Source organism: Artemia franciscana, chromosome 10 (assembly GCF_032884065.1).
Source record: "Artemia franciscana chromosome 10, ASM3288406v1, whole genome shotgun sequence".
In the NCBI taxonomy this organism is placed as follows: domain Eukaryota; kingdom Metazoa; phylum Arthropoda; class Branchiopoda; order Anostraca; family Artemiidae; genus Artemia; species Artemia franciscana.
This window is the reverse complement of record NC_088872.1, coordinates 41,214,708-41,238,532: the sequence shown is the minus strand read 5'-3', so window position 1 is coordinate 41,238,532 and position 23,825 is coordinate 41,214,708. Positions and strand designations below refer to the sequence as shown.

The 23,825-nt window shown below is 36.0% G+C and overlaps 1 protein-coding gene across 4 annotated transcripts in view; it reads right to left on the bottom strand.

Moving 5' to 3' along the window:
• LOC136032196 (zinc finger MIZ domain-containing protein 1-like) overlaps positions 1 to 23,825 on the bottom strand; it is a 162,273-nt gene that overhangs the window by 99,191 nt on the left and 39,257 nt on the right. Inside the window, exon 1 of one of the 4 annotated variants that reach the window (XM_065712406.1) lies at positions 6,522 to 6,714. The exons of the other annotated variants lie outside the window; for them this stretch is intronic. Within the exon in view, the coding sequence (XP_065568478.1) occupies positions 6,522 to 6,587 (66 nt within the window). The 5' untranslated portion in view covers positions 6,588 to 6,714. Of the gene's footprint in view, positions 1 to 6,521; positions 6,715 to 23,825 lie in introns of those variants that run through there. 4 annotated transcript variants of the gene reach the window in all.

Below are 23,825 nucleotides of genomic sequence, written 5' to 3'. Positions count from 1 at the left end.
CCCGTATGTGCCTCCTAATGATAGTCCCAGCCAACCTTGCAGTCAAAGACCTGAAATAGATGCTCCTCCAGATGAGCCTTTCGGCCCCTCAGAAATGGGATATGCAGTAAAAAGGCTCAAGAATAATTAAGCTGCTGGTATCTGCGGCTTAAGCTCAGAACTGCTAAAATATGAAGGTCCTGCAATGCTCCTGTTTCTCCACACCCTGTTCTCTACAATCTGGCAAACGGAGATGATTCTCGAGGATTGGCGGAAGGGTGCCATCATCCTCTTATGGAAGAGAAAAGCCTCAAGAAGCGACTGCTCCAACTACCGGGGAATAACCCTACTGTCAGTCCCTGGCAAACTGTTTTCAATGGTTCCTGCTGGATTGATATTGGAATATCATCTGAAAAATCCGGCGACCGGAGCAAGCTGGTTTTATGTCGGACCGTTCAACCATCGAACAGATTTTCACGATTCGACAAATAGTAGAGAACACCACAGAATTCCGACAGAAAGCATTTATTGCCTTCGTCGACTTCCGTGCTGCATTTGACTCAGCCGACCGAAAAGATCTTTGGCAGATTCTAGATTTGATTGGCCTACCCGAGAAATATTGCAGACTTCTCAAGGCGCTGCAGCATGGGACGGAGAGCTGTGTACAAGTAAATGGTCGGCGCAGCCCGTTCTTTCAAATCACGACAGGGGTGCGCCAAGAATGTGCAGTGGCCCCAGAGCTCTCCAATGTTATCGTACATTACATTATGACAAAAATCACTTCACGTCTCAGCTTTGGGCTCAAATTCGGAGATCATGCCATCACAGATGTTGATTTTGTCGATGACTTGGCCATTCTGGCGGACTCCATGGAGCAGCTGCTGGAAGCGCTTCGAATTCTACGACAAGACGCTGCCAAAGAAGGACTGCATATAAACTAAAACAAAACTAAAATTATGGCCATAGACCCGTCTTATCCTATGGTTAACTCTCGAGTTAGCCTGGACAGCACCACTGGCATCGAGGTTGTTAAAGACTTCACCTACCTGGGCTTCCTAATTTCTTCAAAGGGCTCGCTTTTCCCCGAGCTGCAAGCGAGATTATTCAAAGCGTCTTCTGTCATGGGCAGACTGAATCGTCACCTCTGAGGAAAACCGAACATCAGTCGTACAACGAAGCTGCGGATCTTCAATGCTCTAGTTGGCTCTGTGATGCTTTACAGAGCTGAGACATGGCAAGCATCAGCTGTAACCCTCAAAAAAATCGACGTATTTCATACGAATGAGGAACGAGGGCTTACGATGGTCCGATTTCGTCAGCAATGAGAAGCTTCTGCAGCTCACAAAGCAGTCTTGGTTTTCGACTCAAGCAGCCGAGCGAACCTTACGATGGTTCGGGCAACTGCTTCGAATGCCACCACATCTACCCGCAAAGACGATCTACGACTTCGATCGGTTGGAAAAAAAGTCGGTTGGAAGCGACCTCGCGGCCGACCGAAGAAACGTTGGCCTGTCCGAGTTCTTGACGATGGAAAACATCAGACAGGGCGAAGAGTAAATACTCGCCATGGACCAAAGTGGATGGAGGAGGGAGACGTCACTCTCTACGCCGAGCAGCGCCCGGCAGGAGAATTAAGTCAAGCAGGTCAAGAAAGCAATATATGCTCCGAATAGTTTTTTCGTTTTTGGCATGATAAAAAAAATTAAATTTACAGGAAATCATTCCTTGCACTAAATACACAAGTGACTTCTAATATAGTTTTCCTAATGTAAATGGACGTTTTAATAAACTTCAGAAGTAAACTAAAATTTTATTATTTTCTGATAAACTCCCAAATATTTGCCAAAATTAGTCTCAAACTGGAACGATTATGATTTTCTACAAAACGTTCGTTTTTACTTTACGACACAAAACAGGATTGTGTAATTCCTAAAAAAAAAACACGAATAGACATGTTCGAATGAGCAAGTTTTAATGATGAAAATGTTACCATTAATTACCTTTTATTCACTGGTTTACTTGTTAATCATCGATTTAAGGTAACAAACAGGTAAAAAGCTTAAACGCCTTTACCGCCTTCATGTTACAAGCCGGCATAAACGATCTTCAAAGGTTTCTTTGATAATTGAGGGATGACAACAGGAAACATTGAAGGGAAACATGCTCTACTTTTAGAAATCAATTGAACAACTTGATTTTTTTGTGATGCTTAATCCAAGTCATATGATAGTAGCTTTACATCTCTGATGTCATACTTATAGTTGAAAACACCGTAACACAGACTTCCGGCGCACGGCATCTCTGACAAGTAAACAATAGCAATACAAACCCAATGGAAGTTTATCTAATTTGCTTTATGGATAAAACTTTCTGATATTGTTTGCATTTCGCAGTGGCGAATTAGAATTCTAGCAAAGTGAGTGAGCGGCTCAGCATATTAAAAACAATTTATTTTTATGAATTAACAGCAAAGAATGACGGAGGAGAGCAAGGCGGTCTCCCGGGGTGGGTTACCAGGTTTGAAATCCCCTCCACCGAAGTTTTCATCCGACTCGTATAAAGGCAACAAAACTACATTTAAACAAATTTTTGACACGTTTGATAAAGTGTTTTTGTAAACCCCCCCAAGAAAAAATCCTGGATGTGCCCTTGCAGGGGAGTTAGAGTTAATTTTTTCCCTAAGCAAAATAATATTTCAGCCTCCCCCTGGGATTTTCAATCTCCTCCGAATTTTGTTGGTAGAAAAAAAGCCTTGGTACAAAAAAAGAAATATACCATGAGAGTTTCCATACAATGCTCTTTCCTATTACCGTCACAATTGCATCTCAGCCCCCCTACCAGGACTAGAAATAGTCCTAGGCTATAAACATAAGTTTTCTAATCTAGTCCCATATAAGGACCCATTAAGGGAGGGGGCTGGGACACAATTGAAACCGCACATTTACTATATTTGAAAAGAAAATTGAATAGAGAATATAAACGATAATTTGTTTTATGCCTATCTGATTCTGCCCTGCAATATACCTCTACTGATCTTTAGACTCTTGTATCCGTCAACTCTGTCTTTACTAATTTACTTATCAAACAGTTCGTTACCACGAACTGTAGTAAGGAGCGATCCGGCTCAATAGTAACCAAAACTCTAAAAAATTGAATTTTGATATAAAATAGCTCCATCAAAAGAATCGCATTTTAATACTGATTTTAAATATATAAGTTTCATCAAGTTTAGTCTTACCCATCAAAAGTTACGAGCCTGAGAAAATTTGCTTTATTTAGGAAAATAGGGGGAAACTCCCCCTAAAAGTCGTAGGATCTTAACGAAAATGACACCATCAGATTCAGCGTCTCAGAGAACCCTACTGTAGAAGTTTCAAACTCCTATCTACAAAAATGTGGAATTTTGTATTTTTTGCCAGAAGACAAATCACGGGTGCGTGTTTATTTGTTTGTTTGTTGTTTTTTTTTTCAGGGGTCATCGTATCGACCAAGTGGTCCTAGAATGTCGCAAGAGGGCTCATTCTAACGGAAATGAAAAGTTCTAGTGCCCTTTTTAAGTGAACAAAAAAAATTGGAGGGCATCTAGGCCCCCTCCCACGCTCATTTTTTTCCTAAAGTCAACCGATAAAAATTTTGAGAGAGCCATTTTGTTCAGCATTGTCGAAAACCATAAAAACTATGTCTTTGGGATGACTTACTCCCCCACAGTCCCTGGGGGAGGGGCTACAAGTTACAAAATTTGACCAGTGCTTACATATAGTAATGGTTATTGGGAAGTGTGTAGGCGTTTTCAGTAGGATTTTTTGGTTGGGGGGAGGGGTTGAGAATAGGGGGATAGGCTGGGGGAGCTTTCCATCGAGGAATTTGTCATGGTAGAAGAAAATTTCCATGAAGGGAGCGCAGGATTTACTAGCATTATTAAAAAAAAACAATGAAAAAAGAAATATGAAAAAGTTTTTTTCAGCTGGAAGTAAAGAGCAGCATTAAAACTTAAAACGAACAGAAATTATTACCCATATGAGGGGCTCACCTCCTCCTAATACCCCGCTCTTTACGCTAAAGTATTTTTAGTAATTTCAACTATTTATTTTACGGCTTTGGTGATTCAGGGGTCATTCTTAATGAATTGGGACAAAATCTAAGCTTTAGTGTAAAGAGCGAGGTACTGACGAGGGGGCGAACCCCCTCATATATGTAATAAAAACATGAGAATACAAAACTTCTTTACGTAAGCTAATTTATAAGTTACGTATATCTTTTACTAAAAAAAAGATTAGTAAAAAATTAAAAGTTCTAGTTGCCTTTATCTTAATTAACCAAAAAATCGGAGGGCAACTAGGCTTCCTCCCCCGCTCTTTTTTCTCAAAATCATTCAATCAAAATTATGAGAAAGTCATTTAGCAAAAAAAAATAATAAATATGCAAATTTCGTTTTAATTATTCCTCTGCGGAGAGCCAAAATCAAAACATGCATTGATTGAAAAACGTTCAGAAATTAAATTAAAAAAAAACAAGTTTTTTTAACTGAAAGTAAGGAGCAAAATTAAAACTTAAAACGAACAGAAATTACTTCGTATATGAAAGGGGCTGCTTCCTCACCAACATCCCGCTCTTTACGCTAAATTTTTTTACTGTTTTGAAAAGAAGAGTTGAGAGAAATGAGTCAAACTTTAGCGTCAAGAGCGGGATGTTGGTGAGGAAGCAGCCCCTTTCATATACGAAGTAATTTCTGTTCGTTTTAAGTTTTAATTTTGCTCCTTACTTTCAGTTAAAAAAACTTGTTTTTTTTATTTAATATTTAAAGGGACAGAGCGTCTTCAACAACAACTCCTCATATAGAACTTTTCACCCATACAAGAATCTCCTCAATCCAGTCTCCACTGCCGTTCAACATATTTTATATTTACTCTGTTGTCACTATTCATCTCTACTATCTACTCTCATAAAAGATGAGGTGGTTGGGACTTCGACGTCATTTTACAGAAATTGGAAGGGGGCAAAAATGCATTTTTCAGAATCTAGGAAGGGCAATTTTTTTCATTTTTTCAATGAAAATACCAGAAAAGCCAATTTTGAACGAAAACGCCCCCCTTTAAAGATGCTGTGGGGGTTGAATAGCATTAAAAGCAAAAAATAGGAAAATACTGGACAGTTGTAAGAAATATCTGGTATTCTGGGGCTCCAGGCCTCATACCTACAAACGTGCAAGTCCAACATCGATATGTACAAACATTAGTCAACCAAAGAGTGTTTCGTCTAAACAACGACACCTTTCTGCTTTAGTTCTGTAAACGTATATAAATATCCTCTTAGGATCAAAAACGCAAAATTCTAGGGAGGGGTGTTAGAGCAAGTGCACCAATTCAAAAAAAAATTGAGAGCCGGGCATTGACCTTTTTTTCATTTTTTTTAATGAAGATACAAAAGATCTTGATACTTGTGTATTATTCAGAACACATTCAATAAGTGAAGTTAGGTTCTTTAGTGAAACAAACTACGATGCAGGTACATTTTAATTAAATATTATATATATAGAGGTGGTTAGGTTAGGTTAAATTGGGTATTTGACATAATGCACCCCCCAATGTGCAAATATATAGCCCAAACTTTTGATAAAGCTAATGAAATAAAACAAAATATTATGAAAATATAATATTTTATTAGGAAAATTGTAAAATTATAACTTAGAATTTTAATCTAACATAATCTAACCTTTTGTCTTGAGTTTTGTCTTTGTGGCTATGAAACCGGATTTTCTCATAAAATGTACCTCAACGTAGTTTGTTTCACGAAAGAACGTAACTTCACTTATTGAGTATGTTCTGAATAATGCACAAGTAACAAGATCTTTTTCGAAATCTATGGGAGGTTGGGCTCTCTTTTTGTTTTATTTGGACAAAAACGCTAAAAGCAGGTTCTTTTTTAATCCATGGAGGTACCTCCTTCCCTTTTGTGTCAGAGGATCCTACAGTAGTTGAGTTTCAAACTGCCAAAAAGTATATCCTACCCCACATTGTTACGTCTTTTCTGGTTAGGATCGGGAATCCCTTCACTTTTACACCGCCTTTGGGTGGCGGGTTAGACAGTCACAGGTCAAATATTGATATGGATGCTGTAAATATGCTTGAAACTACTCAGGGGAATCAGTACTCGCATAATAGCGTATACTTTTTTAAGTACATTTTAAAGGCTGCTTAAAACTTGTAATGAAAACAACTTGTTAATGGGCGTGACACCGCTAAGCTGCATTCCCCAGGTGTGATGATAATAACAAAATATAACCAAAACCAATAACATTATACAAATAAAATATGGTAAAAAAAAATATCGGAAGGCCAGCAACGAGGGCCAAATTTTAATTTTATATGACCCATCTATTCGAAGACAATTTGTTAAGTCGTAGCTAGTGATATCAAGTCCACTAGCTGTTTTTTTGTGTACATTCTGGAAATTGATTTGTCTGACATAAAAATGACTCAGCATGAATTTAGATGCAAAGAATACGCTTAGGCATAAACATAGAGAATGACAAAGTATCTTACACTTCCATTATTGTTATTATATCCTTCTGTGAGCAGCATTTCCAATATATTCTGTTTTGCTGTCATCACATACTTTGTCACTTAATCCCTCCCAAGTCACATAAATTATTTTGTCACCTAAATTATCACCTCTTTGATGTATTTCATTAGCAACTCATCCAAGAAAGTGAGCACTAATCTGATATCAGAACTATGCGCTGGATTATTTTGTGGTTTTCACAACTTTGCCGAGGCTAAAAATCGGAACTTCGCGCATTACAGCCTTAAGCTATCGTTATACACCTTGGCACAATCATAACGACAGGCACAATTGCTTGTTAAACAGGGCAGGACAATTTTCATCATTTTCAGTACAAGCATGCCATTACCGAATAGATGCTTAGCTGTATCAAAGTTTAAATAAAGAATCTACGCTTTATGGGCACGATCACTTTCCCTCCCATTTGATACCAGGAAACTAGTTGAAAGTAGCAACAAAATTTAATTTTAAAAAGGAAGTATTTAAAATAGAAAACTTATTTAGTATTTCAAATCATTTTTATGCGACAGGAGACTTTAGTTCTATTAGTTACAATACAGCTTTAATGAAATTATGATCCCGAACATACATAAACCTAGGTGGAACCCCCGTACCGTGTACTAAATTTGCCATGCTCCCCTAGGAAAATGTTGGGAAACTGTTAATAGGCATACGTTTCAAAATCTTGTGCTAAAAAAAGCACATCCGAGAGACATTACCGGGATTTTTTTCCACAAGAGGTCTAATTCATTACAAGAAAGTTTGGATATTTAAAAGATGCCTTTCGACAGCCATTATTTAACCAAGAAGGAAAATATTACGGATTTTATATATTTTACAGTTTCCTTCCAATGAAGGGTGTCTTCCACTGTCACTGGCTCCACCATTTGCATACCATTCCCCGAAAACTGACTTCCCTTAAGTTCTCAAAAGAGGGCAGGGATTCCCATTGAAGGGGTGGGGTTGGGGGATTGACCCTTCCAGATTTTCAAAAGTACCTATTTGTTGGTATTTTCACTAGACGAAAATGTAACACACCCCCCCCCCAGTTGAGAAACACCCTTGTTCGTATTCTCATAAAAATTTTATCCTTGCCCCTGACACTTTCATGAATTGAAGCCCCTATCAATGAGGGAATTATATAAGAAATATAGCGCGGTAGTGACTAGTTTCGTAAAAATTTCATACAAAGATAAGGTAAAAAATGTGCATCTGCAGACACTGCGCCATTCAGGGACGCCGCAGGAGGTCTGGGAGCTATTACAGACGACTCATTACAGCACCGAGTCACTTAGCCCCAAAACAGCTACACATACACCCGCTCCACCCCATTCTGCTCGTAGTTTCGTTCCCTCCCATTAAGCTCTTACTCCATTTATACCTTTTCTTAATACATGTTTATTCCTTTATTGAAAACCCGTCGTAAGAAAAACCTGCCCCATTTGAGGGCGGCCGACTTTTCTTTTTTACCCCTCCCCCCCCCAGGGATCACCAAAATGCACTATTTTTACACCCTACCATTAAGAATTCAAAGAAGTTTCAAATGGGTAATAGAATGGGTAATAGAAGTTTCTACCATTAAGTTTCAAAGAAGAGGAAAATAAGTCTAAGAATTAAGTTTAGAATATTATAGGCCAATATCGTAGCATTGGTGAAGTTCGTCTATTACCCATGGACGCTTCAAAAGGCTGAGGAAAATTTTCTAGATATTTTTTGAAGGAATTGTCGAAGGATAATTTCGAATACTAGTTTAACAAGTCATATATCAAACATTAAGATCTCCAAAAAAAGTGGCTCAGCCCAATTTCGTAGACTATAATGAAAGAAAGATTGAGATGGCTAGGCCACGCTCTACGAACGACGGATGACACAATACCGATGATTGCACTTTTTGGTCATCATCTGGGATTGAACGAAAAGAAGGTCGTCGTAAAATAGGATGGAAAAGCGTTTAAATGAAACTGGGACTACATAAGAGGGGGAAAGACTGGAGCACTGAATAGATTGGGATAAAAGAGGAGTGTGCGGAGCCGTGTCGGCATCATGCGGCTTGGGGCTGTTAGAAGAAATAGCAGTAGTATCATACTAACCTATCTAAACCATTCTTTCGTAAAGTGGAGATTAAACCTTCTGTATTTAAAGAACTAATAAATGTTGATTTTTCATTAAAGTGTTGTTTTCATGTTTGGAAGGTATAAGGGGATAAAAAAAACAGTTAAGGGTAACTCGTCGTGTGATAGACTCTTAAATTTAAAGCGCAATCATAAATTGTCCACAAAAAGTCTATATCAATTTTAAAACCTTATTTCAAAGAATGTTCCAATAGAATTTGTAACTGATGCAAAGAAGGTAAAGTAACTATGTAAAAAATTATATTGATCGCAGGAAATTAGTTTTGTTCAATTATGTGATTCCATAAAGGATTGAAAAAAAAATAATATCGTTCTCCTTCAAACTCGATCATAAAACAAAAAGGAATAAAAAAACATTAGAGGATAAGAGGGTTTGGCATAGGTTGGACATTTTCTACATGAGACATTGCAACAGAATTTTTTCAGATAATACCCCAGAACAATCCTATAAGTTTTGAAAAGCAGTACAGGTTGCAATGTGCGGGTATATTCAAGGTAATAAAAAATTCGAACATAGAAAGTTGAGCAAATGACTTGATGGTTCATGATCAGAAGGATAATTTTGATGTATACCACCTTACAAATAACCAAAGGGCGTATATCACAATTTAGTATTTTAAATACGAGGGTAATTACATTTCTTGCACCCCACTCTGTAAATGCGGCAACAAAGCATTACCAAAATATTTTGAAGCAAAAGCAAAATAATTGTAAATATGATCCCTAGAAATTAGAGAAGCTATTTCAGTTGCGGGGGAAGGTGAGGCCCAATATTTTTCAAAGGGATATACCATATAAAAATAAAATCCTTTTTTCTTGTAACTTTTAATAATTTTTTCATCCTTAGAAATATGAAAAGCTGAGTTATTGAAACGTTATTTATTAGAGGCGATAACTAGATTTTGATGAAAATAAGAAAACACACTAACAAGCGGATAACCAGTCATCCTAACTTCCTTCCGGTGATTCACATGCAAGTCTATTAGAACAGGAAATTCCAAAGCTCCTTCCAATACTTTGAAGCCACAATCAGAGTACAAAATCTTTCATTTAAAATGTAAAAAAAAGTGGATAGCATACGGCAATTCCCTGAACAAGTAACAAAAGTAGGAATATAAAGAATTAGATAATTTGTTCAACGAAATTTTAATAAACTACACAAGCATAGAACTATATACATTATGCATACAGGGGCGGATCCAACGATAGGATGGATGGACACGTATCCCATCCCCAGAAGGTCACAAGTTCTACTAATTAAAGCGAACAGAGGGGTGAAAATACCGGTGGGTGAACCAAATTTTTATCGATGCCCCCCCCCTAAAAAAATAAGTTATGTATCCACTCCTGTATATACAGTTCAATAATATATAGCAATACAAGAGCTAGGCATAATGTTTATTCCATAGGAAAAAGAAATCATAAGGAATCCTGAAATGAAATCATTTGGATAATAAAAAAAGGTTATAACGCAAACTGTTTCACTGAATAGGAAAATTCACGGACTGGGTGTCATTAAGGCTCAGGCCTTTATGCAATCATATATAACATAGTAATAACTATAAGTAGTTCCTATTTCGTAGAAAAAAATATTTTAACGAATTATAAAGTTAAATCATTTGAATTATAAAAAATAAAGTTTTTGATTTGTTTTTTTTTACTTCATAAAAATAATTCTCAAACCGGACACTTCTAAAGCTCAAGCCCCACTGATCCCCCCCCCCCTCATCAACGATGGTAGACTACAAGAAGTATTCTGCGAATGCAAACCCAAAATCATTTTGGAATTAGGTTCAATTCTATCTTAGATTGCATAAAATAGGAAGTCATTGTAATTTAGTTTAAATGCAATTCTGATGATCCTACATTGAATCCATGCATCACGGGACAGCAAATAACGGCAACTGAAATTATAGCGAAATCAGTGATGCATATTATTAAACTCAGTACTATTTAGGCTGATTACCTTGCCATGCGGCATCTAGCAACAACCATACTTCAGAAATTTAGATGTCTCTAGCAAGAAGTATTTGTTTCAATAAATCAAGCCAAAAGAATAAATGAGTTAGAAAAAATTACAAGGTTACATAAGAAAAGTAAAAACTTTGAAATATCTATAAATAAGGAAGCATTTTTGACAAGCGCAATGATTAAGAAGACCTTGCTAGTTTCTTCTATGGTGCCAAAAAAGCTGTCTAGTCACTGGTCAGAATGACACAACAGTCAGAAACCTCGGAAACAAAGCTTCGTTTTTGCAAGGAAGAGCGTTAGCCTAAAAGTAACCAATCAAGGTTTTACACCATCATCGCTTTAAATGAACATTCGAACATATTATCAATGCTTTTTTCTTTAAATGATTCAAGAGGGAATTATTACTTCCAAAAATCATTGTGCCTAAGACCAAAGGTGGTATCTTCATTTTTTTTCTTAGAAATTATATGCAATATTTATTTCAAAGGAATAGGAGAGACCAGCTATGATAGAAGCAGGAAGATTTCAGAGCCTCAAAACACAGAGGTCAATTTGGTTGCTCTTTGCCAAAAACCAAGTATCCGCAGTTTTTGTGACTGTTCATTTTTGAAACGGGAGTTTAACGATGAAGAGGAAATTTCTTCAACAGCTTTTCCGGAATCTAATTTCTCCCCGTTTTTGCCACTCCGTTTCTGTTGGATGTAGATAACGGCTATGTAATTCTAGTGTGTTATTTGACGTGTTTGGAGGTGAAAACCCGATGAAATTTGTTTTTATTCCTGCATATTCTGGATTGCATAGACGAATTACTTCTAGAGAAATCGCTTACGGATTGTTTTGGGCACCCGACTGACTGACCGTATCTCAAACAGTAAACTGTACGAAAACTTTGCTTCAATCCCGCTTTAAAGGGCTATAATAAAAGAAAGGTTGAAATGGCTAGAACACGTTCCGCAGATGAAGGATGACATATTGCTAAAGGTTGTCCCTTTCAGCCATCTATCTAGGGCCAAACGAAAAGCAGGTCATTCTTGGAAAAGATGGGTGTCGTAAGGAAAGATTAAAGGGGAATCAGAATTTCCAGGGAGGGTGTAAAGAGAGAGGTTTTGAATAGATTAGGATGAAGGAGGAGAGTACGCAGCTGTGTTGAACTCAAGTGGCTTGGTGCTGCAGTGATTTGTTAAATAGTAGTCGTGAAAATTCTAGATAATATGTCACAATAGCAGATAGGAACATGTTGATTTCAATATTGGACACGCCGCTCAAAAGTGAATTTTCGTGTGGATACTAGATTTTGGCTAAGGACGGACAAATTTTATGTACTTAGTTTGAAACTGGATCAACACTGGTCCACAACTGCAGCTTTTAAATTTGCTTTCCATTCCAATCAAAAACAATCATTTTCCCAACAAACGTTCTTTAATGCTTTATAGATAATTAACCGAGGCAACGAAACTTTCAGCGATTCCCCGGATTTGATATTTCAACTGATTCGGTAAAATTTTTCATATTACTTTCTCTAACATATCTAAGGTAACTTTTCCGGTAAATGACTCATTGGCCTAAATCCTCCAACGAAAATTGTTGGAGAATTTATAACTGATACATTTCCGGCAACAGAAATTTTGGGAGGTAAATAATGAAAGTGCATTATTTTTTTCTTTGTTATGTTCCATTGTTTTGTTATGTTGTCTTTGCTATGTTTCTTTGTTTTCTTCATTTGATTTCCTTATTTTTTCCCTTCCATTCATCATTTTAAACTCTTATCGTCACCACACTCAAGTTCTGTCGAGAAGTGAAGTTCGGTTAATGTTAATAAAATAAAACAAAATAGGATGAAAATATATTTCTTCATCAACAAAATTATGAAAACTACAACAAAGAATTATGGAAGGGGGCCGCCGAGACCGCATTATATTAAATACATAGCCAAAACTAACCTAACCAAACTCAAGTACCAACTAAATATTTAATTAAAATATAGCTACAGTGTAGTTTCCCATCGGGCTGAAGCTAATATTTTCCGGTATAAAAACCATGAAAACCGGTTATTGTCTCATGCTCGAGATACAAGATCTTGAGTGTGGTGGCTATAAGACAAAAGTACACTATATAGCTTATTTTTGTGCGGTCTATGAACAAGTGTAAGCTTCAACAGCTTCTAACATGCTGTATTATTGTTTAACTTTTTTTGTTAAATTTAATTCAATTCAAAAAGTAGACCTATACACTTTTTAAATTCGCATGTTACAAGTTATCCTTAATCGAAGGGAAATGTGTTGGAAAGTGGTGAAGTTTGAACGGTTTCGAACGGCATCTGAAAGTTTGAACGGCCGGTATTGTTTACTTCCCGTCGATCTTCTATTCAAGTTAATTGTTAAAAAATATTTCTTGGAAAACCATGCGAAAGAAAGGTATTATAACGAAACTCAAAATTAAACCTTTTTCTTTTGCCTAGAAAAAAACAACAAAATATGCAATTAATTAAAACTTCTTATGCTGAAGTGGAATACGATCAAAGTTTTGATAAATACCCCCCCCCGTCTAATTTTTCCACAGCCGTCTCAATTTATGTAGTAGATATTGTCGGTGTCTCAGGGATCTTTAGAAAACTTAGAAATCTGTATTGAGGAAAAAAATTTGTTGATATAATTGAAAATATCGTTGATATAGTTTTATCAATATTACTAGAGCAATTACAGGGATATTTTAATGCATTTTTAGAGGCAAAATCGAATTGTACAAGAATGTAACCACTGACATATAGATATTGCATCATCGATACGCTTTTCTGCCCTTTGAGGTCTATATCTATCATTTACATGGCAAAATACGTGATTCGAATTAAAGATTCATTTAAATTCGTTTTATAGAGTAACAATTTAGTTTACTCTGACTCAAGCATGATTCCCATATTAAAATCAGATTATTCTTGGAAAATTAAAAAAAAAGACTGTCGCAGGCAATAAGAGGAGGCACTTCTCATAGAGGAGGAATACTTCTCACAGAGCAATTTAATTCCGCTTCTTTCGAATCAACTTGAGACAGACATCAGACAAGAATAGGAGGAGGAAAGAACTAGAGATTAGTAAGCAGGAGAAGACTGAGTAACATATATGTCATATAAATATAAGCGCACAGTGACCAATTTAAAAGCCACTGAGCTTGACCTTAAAATGATTCAAACAGGAACTTTTTCGGGGAGGGGAGAGGGGGTAATAAGAGAAAAGGTTATCTAAAAAATTAAATGATAAATGCCAAGAAATTCGAGAAATTTTCAGATTTCGGGAGGGGGACAGGCATCAAATTACTTACTTTACTTACGTCTCTGGACTAGAAGTGGGTGATTAAGCGGACACACTATTTAGTTATCAACAACTTGTGGGGTTGGAACCGTACGAATAGATCAAGTTAGTCAAAATGCACGGCTTTTTATGCGGACGCTCACACTAAAAGAAACAATAAAAGATAGGAGGGGCGTCAATTTAGGATGGGAGCATTTGCCCCATAGATTCCCCCCCCTATATTTTAAAAATACTTTTGTTGGTATCCCCCCCCTAGATCTTGAAAATAAATCCACATAACTCAGAGATTTTGTAATTCGCCACGAATACACAGGGTTCAAGGCCCTCTAAAACATCATAAAAAGTGCAAAGAAAAGCAATTCTAGAGAAAATCTAGCACTTTTTTTTGCCTTAAAGCAAGGATTCTGTCAAAGTGTAACAGATTCTTTATTTCCGCTATTCATACAAAGATATACTGGTAAGGTGAGTTTTTGAGCCTTTTTTTTTTTAGAGTTTTTGAGCCTAACGAATTGTCCATACCCTTCTGATTTCCAACCATAAATTTTGTTTAATTCGCAGTTTCTGGTCTTTGACAGACTCACCCCATTCTCCCTTTAAATTATTTTTCCCAAACGAGCCTGATGTTATATGTGTTTCTATATAAATGAATGCCATCATCCTACTAAATTAAGTGAAAGGATTGGAGTGGTTTTAAGAAAAATCGCGCTCATATTAAGGAATATTCTGTGGCCCAACGACTTCCTTTCAATTCGAATTTGGTGATTTTGTTTACGTGTTTGCTTCGAAACATGTTTTTAGTCTCAGAACCAAGGCTATTTCCAGGGGAGTTAGTGGGTTCGAACCCCATACCCCAAAATTTCTTCGACTCGTGAAATGGAAGTAAAAATGTAGATAAAAGTATAATTTTTTTTGTATTTGCCTTTTAAGTTCTAAAAAACGATATCTTTATTACAATAGTTATGCCAGTTTTACGTTCATACTATTTATTGTATATATTTATAATTGCAACTAATGCGTTTATGGTGGCATGCATTGGGTATATAGGGGTATAGGCTATATTTATGAATACATACATATTTTCATGCAAATAGTAAAAAATGATAGCGTACTTGTGTATTATCCAGAATACACTCAAGAAGTTTGCTTCGTTTGGTCTGAGTAAAACCAACTTTTCTCTCGTATTCGGTTGAGAATAGCTCCTCATTCTTTCGTGAAACAAACTACGATGCAGATGTATTGTAATTAAATATTATATATATAGAGGTGGTTCGGTTAAGTATTTAATATAATGCATTCTGGTTGGCCTGCTATCTATAATTCGTTGATGTAGTTTTCATAATTTTGTTAATAAAGCATTATATTTTCATCATATCTTGGTATATTGCATTATGATTAAACTAACTTCAATTATTGAGTGTGTTCTGTATAATACACAAGTACCAGTGATTACATAAGAGGAAAACGCTATTATGAAAATATTTTTTACCCAAAGAGTTTTACCACCACTTCCCCATCTCCTATTATATTACTCACGTGTTCAGAAAGCCTACGTGCTTAAATCCAGCACTTTCAAAAGCAGCCCTCCATTTGAGTCATTTCACTTGAGGATCAAATAAATAAAAAATATGAGGATGTCTAGTCGGGTACAGACATACGGCATGCACATACTTTAGAATCCCCAAATATACTTCCAATTGATCTTCCTTGTAAACAGGACGAGGTACCCACAGAGATCTCAAGCGAAAGCCAAACCAGCAAATAGGAATTTCACAAAAGCAACAATGTCCCGAACCAAACAGCAATAACAAGGGTGAAACGACTATGTATTATACCAGCAATTAACGGGACTAATGTATTCCATATCATCGAAGAGATCATATAATCAGCTTGCATGAGAATGTTTCGAAATAAATGAGCCAGACTGAGTTGGAACAATGAAACCATAAAAGTAACAATCCTAAGTGTTTTCCTCCGAGAATCTAGGACCTAGAACTGTGTTTCCGAGAAATCTACTCGGCGAAAAAAAAAGTTCGGCGAAAGTAATTGGGTGATGATCAAGCTCAATATTGACCATCACTATTTCGTAAGAAAATGATCTGGTAATTAAGATGTTGGAAACAGATATTAAATTTCAAAACCAACTTACCGATTTAAACCAGATATGTTCACATGACAAGGGGTCCAAAACTTGGTTCCCACCAATGTCTTGTGATTCTACAATATCATTTGTTATACTCATGTGACGTGTCTCTTTTTTAATTTTCCTGGCATGTTCATCTTCCTCCCGAAAAAAATACATGGTTTAAACTCAGGGCCATGTCCACAATTTTTTTTTTTGGGGGGGGAGGGGGGTGTTACAGAAGGAGTTTTGTTTGGGGGTTTTACAAAAATAAAATACTTCAAAAATCGCATCAAAAATTTGGTCATATACATTTTGTTACGTTTTTACGAGCCGGACAAACATTTCGAGGGGGGCTTCAAACTCCCTAGCCCCCTGAATAGGGCCTTGTTTAAACTGATTATGAAGCGCCCTAAAGCAGCGTCGTTTATAGGCAGGGACGTTGTCAGAGAAATTTTAAAAGGGGAAAGGAATTTCTCTAACAAAATTTATTACTGTTACAAATTTACCCAACAATTACTTTGCATATCCCCACCCCTTCCTGTGACTTATGTAGAATATCCCCCTTTCATTGTTTTTCAAGAAGAAAAACCAAGACAATTTACAGGGGAGATGCAGGCCTAACCACCCCACCCCTCCATACCCCAGTTTATGGGGGCTCCAAAAAAGTGGTTGCTATTAATATTCACAAAAATATGTTACACATCTTGCTATTAAGACTCATAAATTTGTTCTTATCAAATTATCCAATGAAATTACGTTTCGAACTGGAGGCCCTGTACTAATAAAATATCATCATCATTTAACTTCAAAATGTCACATCAGCGGATATTACTGGATTGGGGTAATATAAACCAAACTATTAATTAAGCACTGTCTTTATTTATATATTCGGATCATGCATGTTATTTTCATAATTAACATAATCATAGTGTCAATTAGGACGTAGTAGTAACAATGACCATGAGAAAAAGTTAAAACCAATCCAGCATCAAGAATCTGATATCACATTAAGGCTAAATATGGTCGTCTCGTCAGCCTCGCTTTACTCCTTTTCTTAAGCAATTTGTGTGAGGCCTTCTTGGCCATACAGTCACGATAACAATAACTATTGCCCAAAACCACACAGCGGCAAGCATCTCATATTGCTCAAGAGTAAATTAATTTCTTAGCTGAGATGATGATCATCAAACCGGTTTATTAAACTTCTATATATGGTTCCAAAGTGTTCTTTCAACAAGGCAGACCTTCTTGTCATTTTTACGACACAATGAAGAAAGCGTCAGACGGATTGCTGAAGCCTTTCGGGCGATGACATCTGGAATCGTCCAAGGAAGATCGTCGCTATATTCGCACGTGCCCAGGAAACCGGACCTGCAAAACATCTGCTTCCGACAAGATATGTCAAAAGGCAATCGGATTGCAGGGTACCTAAGGCAATTAAATTAGCACGAGGTCCAAGATGCAGGCCGTGTGCGATCTGCAGCGTGCTTTTTTCGACCGTCATTTATATGTTTCAAACAAATAAGGATAGATCTGGCGCCGTATCCAGGATTTTTGTTGGGGGGGGGGTACTCAAACTAACTTTATATATATATATATATATATATATATATATATATATATATATATATATATATATATATATATATATATATATATATATATATATATATATATATATATATATATATATATATATATATATATATATATATATATATATATATATATATATATATATATATATATATATATATATATATATATATATATATATATATATATATATATATATATATATATATATATATATATATATATATATATATATATATATATATATATGCTACGTTTTCACGAGTTGGACAAACACCTCAGCCTTGGCTAGATGGCAAAGGATAAAAGTGAGACACACGAAACAAAAAATGCCAATACGAAATGGGGAAATGGTGGCCTAAAAATACACAGTGACCCACAGGGGCATATCTGTGGGCACCCTACTATCATACTCAAATTATCTTTTCAGGACCATTTTTTTTTAATTAAAATCCGGTTGATATAATTATCAATTTTAATTTTCAATATGTGCAGATCTTTATTGCGTCCAATATAAAACTATATTATAAAAAATATAAAACTATATTGTTTACATATAATACAAACAATATAAAACTGTATATCAAATTAATATAAAGGGATATTAATATAATATAAATTAATCTATAATTAATATAATTATCAAATAAATATTAACATACGCAAAAAAAGTATCTTTTAACAAAGCCCAAAGATTTGTTTTTGTTTTATTTAGAAACTGTATCCCCCTGAAGCGTCAGTTTTGTCCAATAATTGTTTATATAACAGACGTAGAGCTATGCTTCGAGTAATTTCTAAAATTGCACCCCTCCCCCAAAGCCAAATCTCCAGGTGGGAATGTTTGGTGATATGCTTTTATCAAAATGTGTGAATAATGAATATTCCTAACTAGGGGTTGGGGTAATGATCGAGTTTTCAATAAAGGAAAAGTCCCACTTTAGTCAGTTCCGCCTTGGTTCCACTTTAGTTTTGCTGCCTGTTCTTTCATTGTGGATTAAGTCTGTTCAAGGGCGCCGGCAGAAAATCTTCCAGGGGGGGCAGACGACAAAATGGCAGCGGTGGTTGGGTGACAGGGAATATATTTCAGGATAAATTATTACTATTATCAGGATAAATAAATTATTATTATTATTGCTGCTGCTGCTGCCTTCGACTCAATCGTACACTCGCAAGCACTGTTCTGCCTCTTAGATTCAGGTGTAGATAGCAGCACTATCCAGGCTTTCCATGATCGGTACTCCCACACACACATCCGTCTTGTTTTGGGACGGAAAAAAATCGCTGGCCACCGTAAGAAAGGGCTTTCTGAACACATTAATCTTTCTAAGAGAGTTCGACAAGGATCTGCTCTAAATATTCTACCAGTAAGCAGGAAGGCACCAGCTTCAAATTGAAGTTATGCTAAAAATCTAAAAATGTTATAGGTACAAAGGCCCTGGCAGAAATTAATCCAGGGGGGGGGGACAAACGCCAAAATATCAGTGGTGGTTGGGTGATAGGGAATATATTTCAGGGTATTTTTTTTGTAGCAATAAGTTTATTTTTATATACTTTTAGGAAAGAACTCTCAAATGAAAAGAGCAATTAAATTGCATGTTAATGAACCACAATACAGCAAACTTTTAACGACAAGGATTCCTGGCAAAGGGATCAATTTATTGAATCAACAAAATATTTGATTTTTATGCATTTAATCTTAAAAGAAAATCAAACTCAAACCAAAATTACAGACACATTTATTACTAAGTCGATTGTAAGAGAAGACTTGTCTGTATGCAACTTCCTATGCCTTAGAATAGTTTATAGGAAGAGTAGAGATACTCAAATCATCCTGTTTGCATATATACCACGTTTTAATTTTATACCGACCCTGTAAAATGTACCTGTTTCATAACAGGATAATCCTCCCCATCGAATTTAAATCCTTTATATATTCAGACATTAAAAAAAATAGAATAGCGAAAGAAAAACATAATTTTAAATTACTATCAAGTTGTTAAATTGACTCTCTTTCTTTTTATTGTCCTATTGAACTAAACAAAATGAACAGGTTCAAAAAAAAATTCGTCGCAAGAGAATTTTATCAAACAGTTTGTGATAATAAACTGGAAGTATTAAGGGGATCTTGGGCCAAGATTCACCGAAACTAAAAATGGAATTATCATGAAAACTGCTACACCGGCAGCATTGGCTTTATATGCTGATTCTAAATATAAAAGATTCTTTCAGTTTATTGTTACCCACCCTATACCAAAAATCTTATAAAATTTGCCTGATTTTTGAAAAAAGGGAAAACACCGCCAAAAAAAGCAAACGTTCTTATTGAAAATCCCCGAATAGATAGATCATATCACAAAATCTCATCATAGAGGTTTCAAGCTCCAATCTTTAAAATGTGGAATTTTGCTTCTTTTTTTTTTATAGAAGAAACATATTTATGTATGTTAATTTGTTTTGCTTTTTTCCCAGGGGGTGATTGAATTAAACCGAAAGTCCAAATAATTGGGAGGGAGCTCATTCAAACGCAAATTTAAATCTCTTTTTTAAGTGACCGCACAGATTGGGCCAGGGGAAAGGCTTGTTTTCTTGCATTTTAGGGCACCAAACTACAACTTTACCCCACAGAGGACGTATTTGCAACCAATTTAAAATTCAGCGAAGCTAATTTTATAACAATATATTATGCATACTGTATTCAATAAAGTATTCAATAATATATAGTTACAAAGTTATCCCAGTTATCCAAAATTTATATTGCAAATTCAAACGTAATACGGTACTAATCAGCGTACAATTATCATTTACCCAGTTTAAAACCAAGTTAACCAGGGATTTAAGGGACCGGCACCTCGAATTATATCTTGGTTTGACCTGGGTATGGTTTAGAAAACAATCAAAAGTTAAAAAAAGATCTTTTCAACTGAAAGTAACGAAGAGAATTGAAACCTATTATTTTTTATATGAAGGGAACCGTCTCCTCTTTTGCTCCTTACTGAGGCTTGGCTTTTGTCAGAATTTTGTAAGAAAATTTTCAATAGGAAAAAAGATTTTTCAAAACGCTAAAAAACTTAGGTTTAATGAGCAAGGTGATGAAAAGGGGGCAGTCCTCTTATATACAGCGAAATTTATATCTGTTTTTAGTTTTTAACTTGCTCCTTACTTTAGTTGAAAAACCTTTTCTATTTGTTTAATTACACTTAATGAAACTGTAAAGTTTTATTAATCCATTACTTTTGGTTGCGCAGAAAAACGAACAATATTTTCATGATCTCTGTTTGGATTTTGATGGGTAATCAAACAGTTCGTGGTAACGAACTGTAAGTAAGGAGCGACCCGGATCAATAGAAACTGGAACTCTAAAAACTGCCGTTTTCTGCCATTTTGTATAACAGAAAAACAGTTTCGGCCAAGAAATTAAGAGGTGGAAATGCTGCTAAAGTTATCAAACAGTTTCCAAGAGTTTCCGAGGGGGCACTCCCACATGGAGGTAAGTTTCGATTTCTAGCATTCATTTCAGCCTAGTTTTTCTCCTTTCCTTCTCTGTTTTTCCACGTATGTACTTTAAACTTGGACCCCGCCCCCCTATTTCAAAGGCTATTTAGCCTTTTGGTTTATCTTTAATATGTTTATTAGTACTTATGAATAAAATGGATCTTATTTGTCTGTTTTGACATGAAAATGAATCCTTTTTATACGAATTATTTTTGTCACGTAAAGATAAAGTTCAACATAAAACGAAAAGAAAATAATTATGAACTCGGTTGGTGAGGTCTAATTCTTTAGATCGAAGTATAGATTGCAACTCGCTGAAAGTTTATCGAAATCAGCGCCATAGGAGTTCCTATATACAGAGTCATAAGCCAACTTACTAACAACTCACTGAGCACCAGGCCACCTCAGACCGACACAGCTACACACGCTTCTCCCCACTCCCAATCCATCTGAAGCCTCCCTCTTTAAACCCTCCCAAGATGTTCCCAACTCCCTTGAATTTTTCTGTACATCCTCTCACCCCGTTCGAGAACGATCTGCTGTTTGGTTGACCCTATACGGTTAGTCGAAAAGGACTATTTTTGGCAATCTGTTATCCGAAGAACTTGTTCTAGTCATTTTAACCTTTTTATCATTATAGCCCTAAGAACCGGGATTGAACCACATTTTCGTACAGCTTATTGTTTGAGATACGGTCAGTCAGTCGTGTACCAAAAACAACACGTAGGCAATTTTTCTGAAAAATATCAAGCAATCCTCCTCCGTCTTTCGGAGCACCCATGCTTCAGAACCATACCTGACTATTGTCATCACTGTAGCTGCACAGACTCATCTTCCCATTCTTCCAATTTTTTTTTCAACTATGAAAAAACACACTGGGACTTGGCTATTCTACTTTTAATATCTTCATGCCCCCATCGTCTAATAAAATCTAAATAAGCGAAGCTATTCACTTGATCGATTTTCTCTTTGCCCAACAGCACCTCTTCACCTTCACTTATTCCTAGTCTTAGTGATTTGGTCTTCTTAACAGTAATTTTCAAATCTACTATACTCTAACAACCAAATGAACTCGCAAAACCTCTAAAAGTTCATTCATTTTGCTTACGTTTTCATCTAGGATGCTTAAATCATCAGCATAATAAATTGTTAGGAGTTTTACTACCCCAATTGATTCCGTGTTCTCCCATTGCCTTTGCTGTGCTCCTCATGACAAAGTCCATCAAAATGATCCATATCAATAGGGATAGAACGCAACCCTTCTTAATTCTTTATTTCATACGAAACCAGCGACTAATCTTAAATTCTACTTGAACTGCAGCAATGTTAACCTCGTTCATGGCACTAAACACTTTATTATATTTATCTGAATAGAAGAATATGACCTTTGCTAAAGCACGTCTATCAGTTGTATCGAATACTTGCTGAGGTGTTTGATGTTTGATGACTCAGGCACTTTTCAAATGTTAATCTAAAAGTGTGAATATGGACTCTGCATCCTCCGCCCTTCCTAAAACCACACTCTTCTTCTCTTAAAACTTTATTTGCAGCATCCCTAAGTCTAAAAAGTGTCATAATACTAAGTAGTTTAACCCCCATTGAATTTAATCTTCATTAAATTCATCTCCATGCAACTTCATCCTGGTTTAAATCAACCCCCTCACAACTCCCATTCAACCTAACATATCGTGTTCAGGAGTTGAATTGAATTGGAGTCAAGTTAAAGGGGATCAAATGGGCGTCGAGTTGAATTCGGGTTGAGTTAAATGGGCTGAGATGAACAGGGTTAAGTTAATGTGACCCAAAGTTAACAGAAATTTCCGTCACAAAGGGCAAAAAGCTCATTAAGAGTATTAATTAACGTCGCTTATTGCCTTAAAGATTCATAGAAGGCATTTTGGGTCATATCACAGTATGATGCTATTTGATATCATATTTAGGGATATATCCCTTAAACTTCTGGCACCTCAGAAATAACAAATAAAGCTTTTGGGCAAGAACCTCCTGTCCCTCGGTGGGCAGTGGCATTTTAAAAGTGGCCACATTCACCTACATAATATGAGTAAATCGAAGCAGTAAAAATGTACATGATTTTAGACTATTATCAGTGTCAGGTTGTAAAATATAACAACTGAACTTAAATTATAATTCCAGGTTCTACAGATTTAATCTTCGAATAATTCACCCCGGTAATTCCAGTGCGCGTAAAAACATTTATATAGCGCATACTACCATAGTACACGCCAATGAGCCGCTAGTGTCTGCCACAACTAACGCTACAGCGGGATTTCCAAAGGAATTATTGAGCAAATACTTCACCTATGTGTCAAAAACATCTTTCACTCCTTGCAGTTATATAGAAACCCAAAGCGCCTTTAGTGACTCTTTAAATTGAATGTCATTCAAATTTTTACTTAAAATATGCATTGTTACCGTGTCCAGGGTTTAAGAATGCCCTATTTTAGCCGTAAGCGATTCCCAAAGTTTTTTTTTAATATCCCCTTAAGGATCAAAGAAAAAACATTGGTCCATCACGAGACTTCTAAAGACTTCACTATAGACGAGGGTTAAAACAGCGAAACAAAAGAGCTTCAGTATTGAACCATTTTATGCTCCCTATATTAGAAAATAGGGTAGGTTCCTTCTTGCGTCACCAGATGGGGGAAA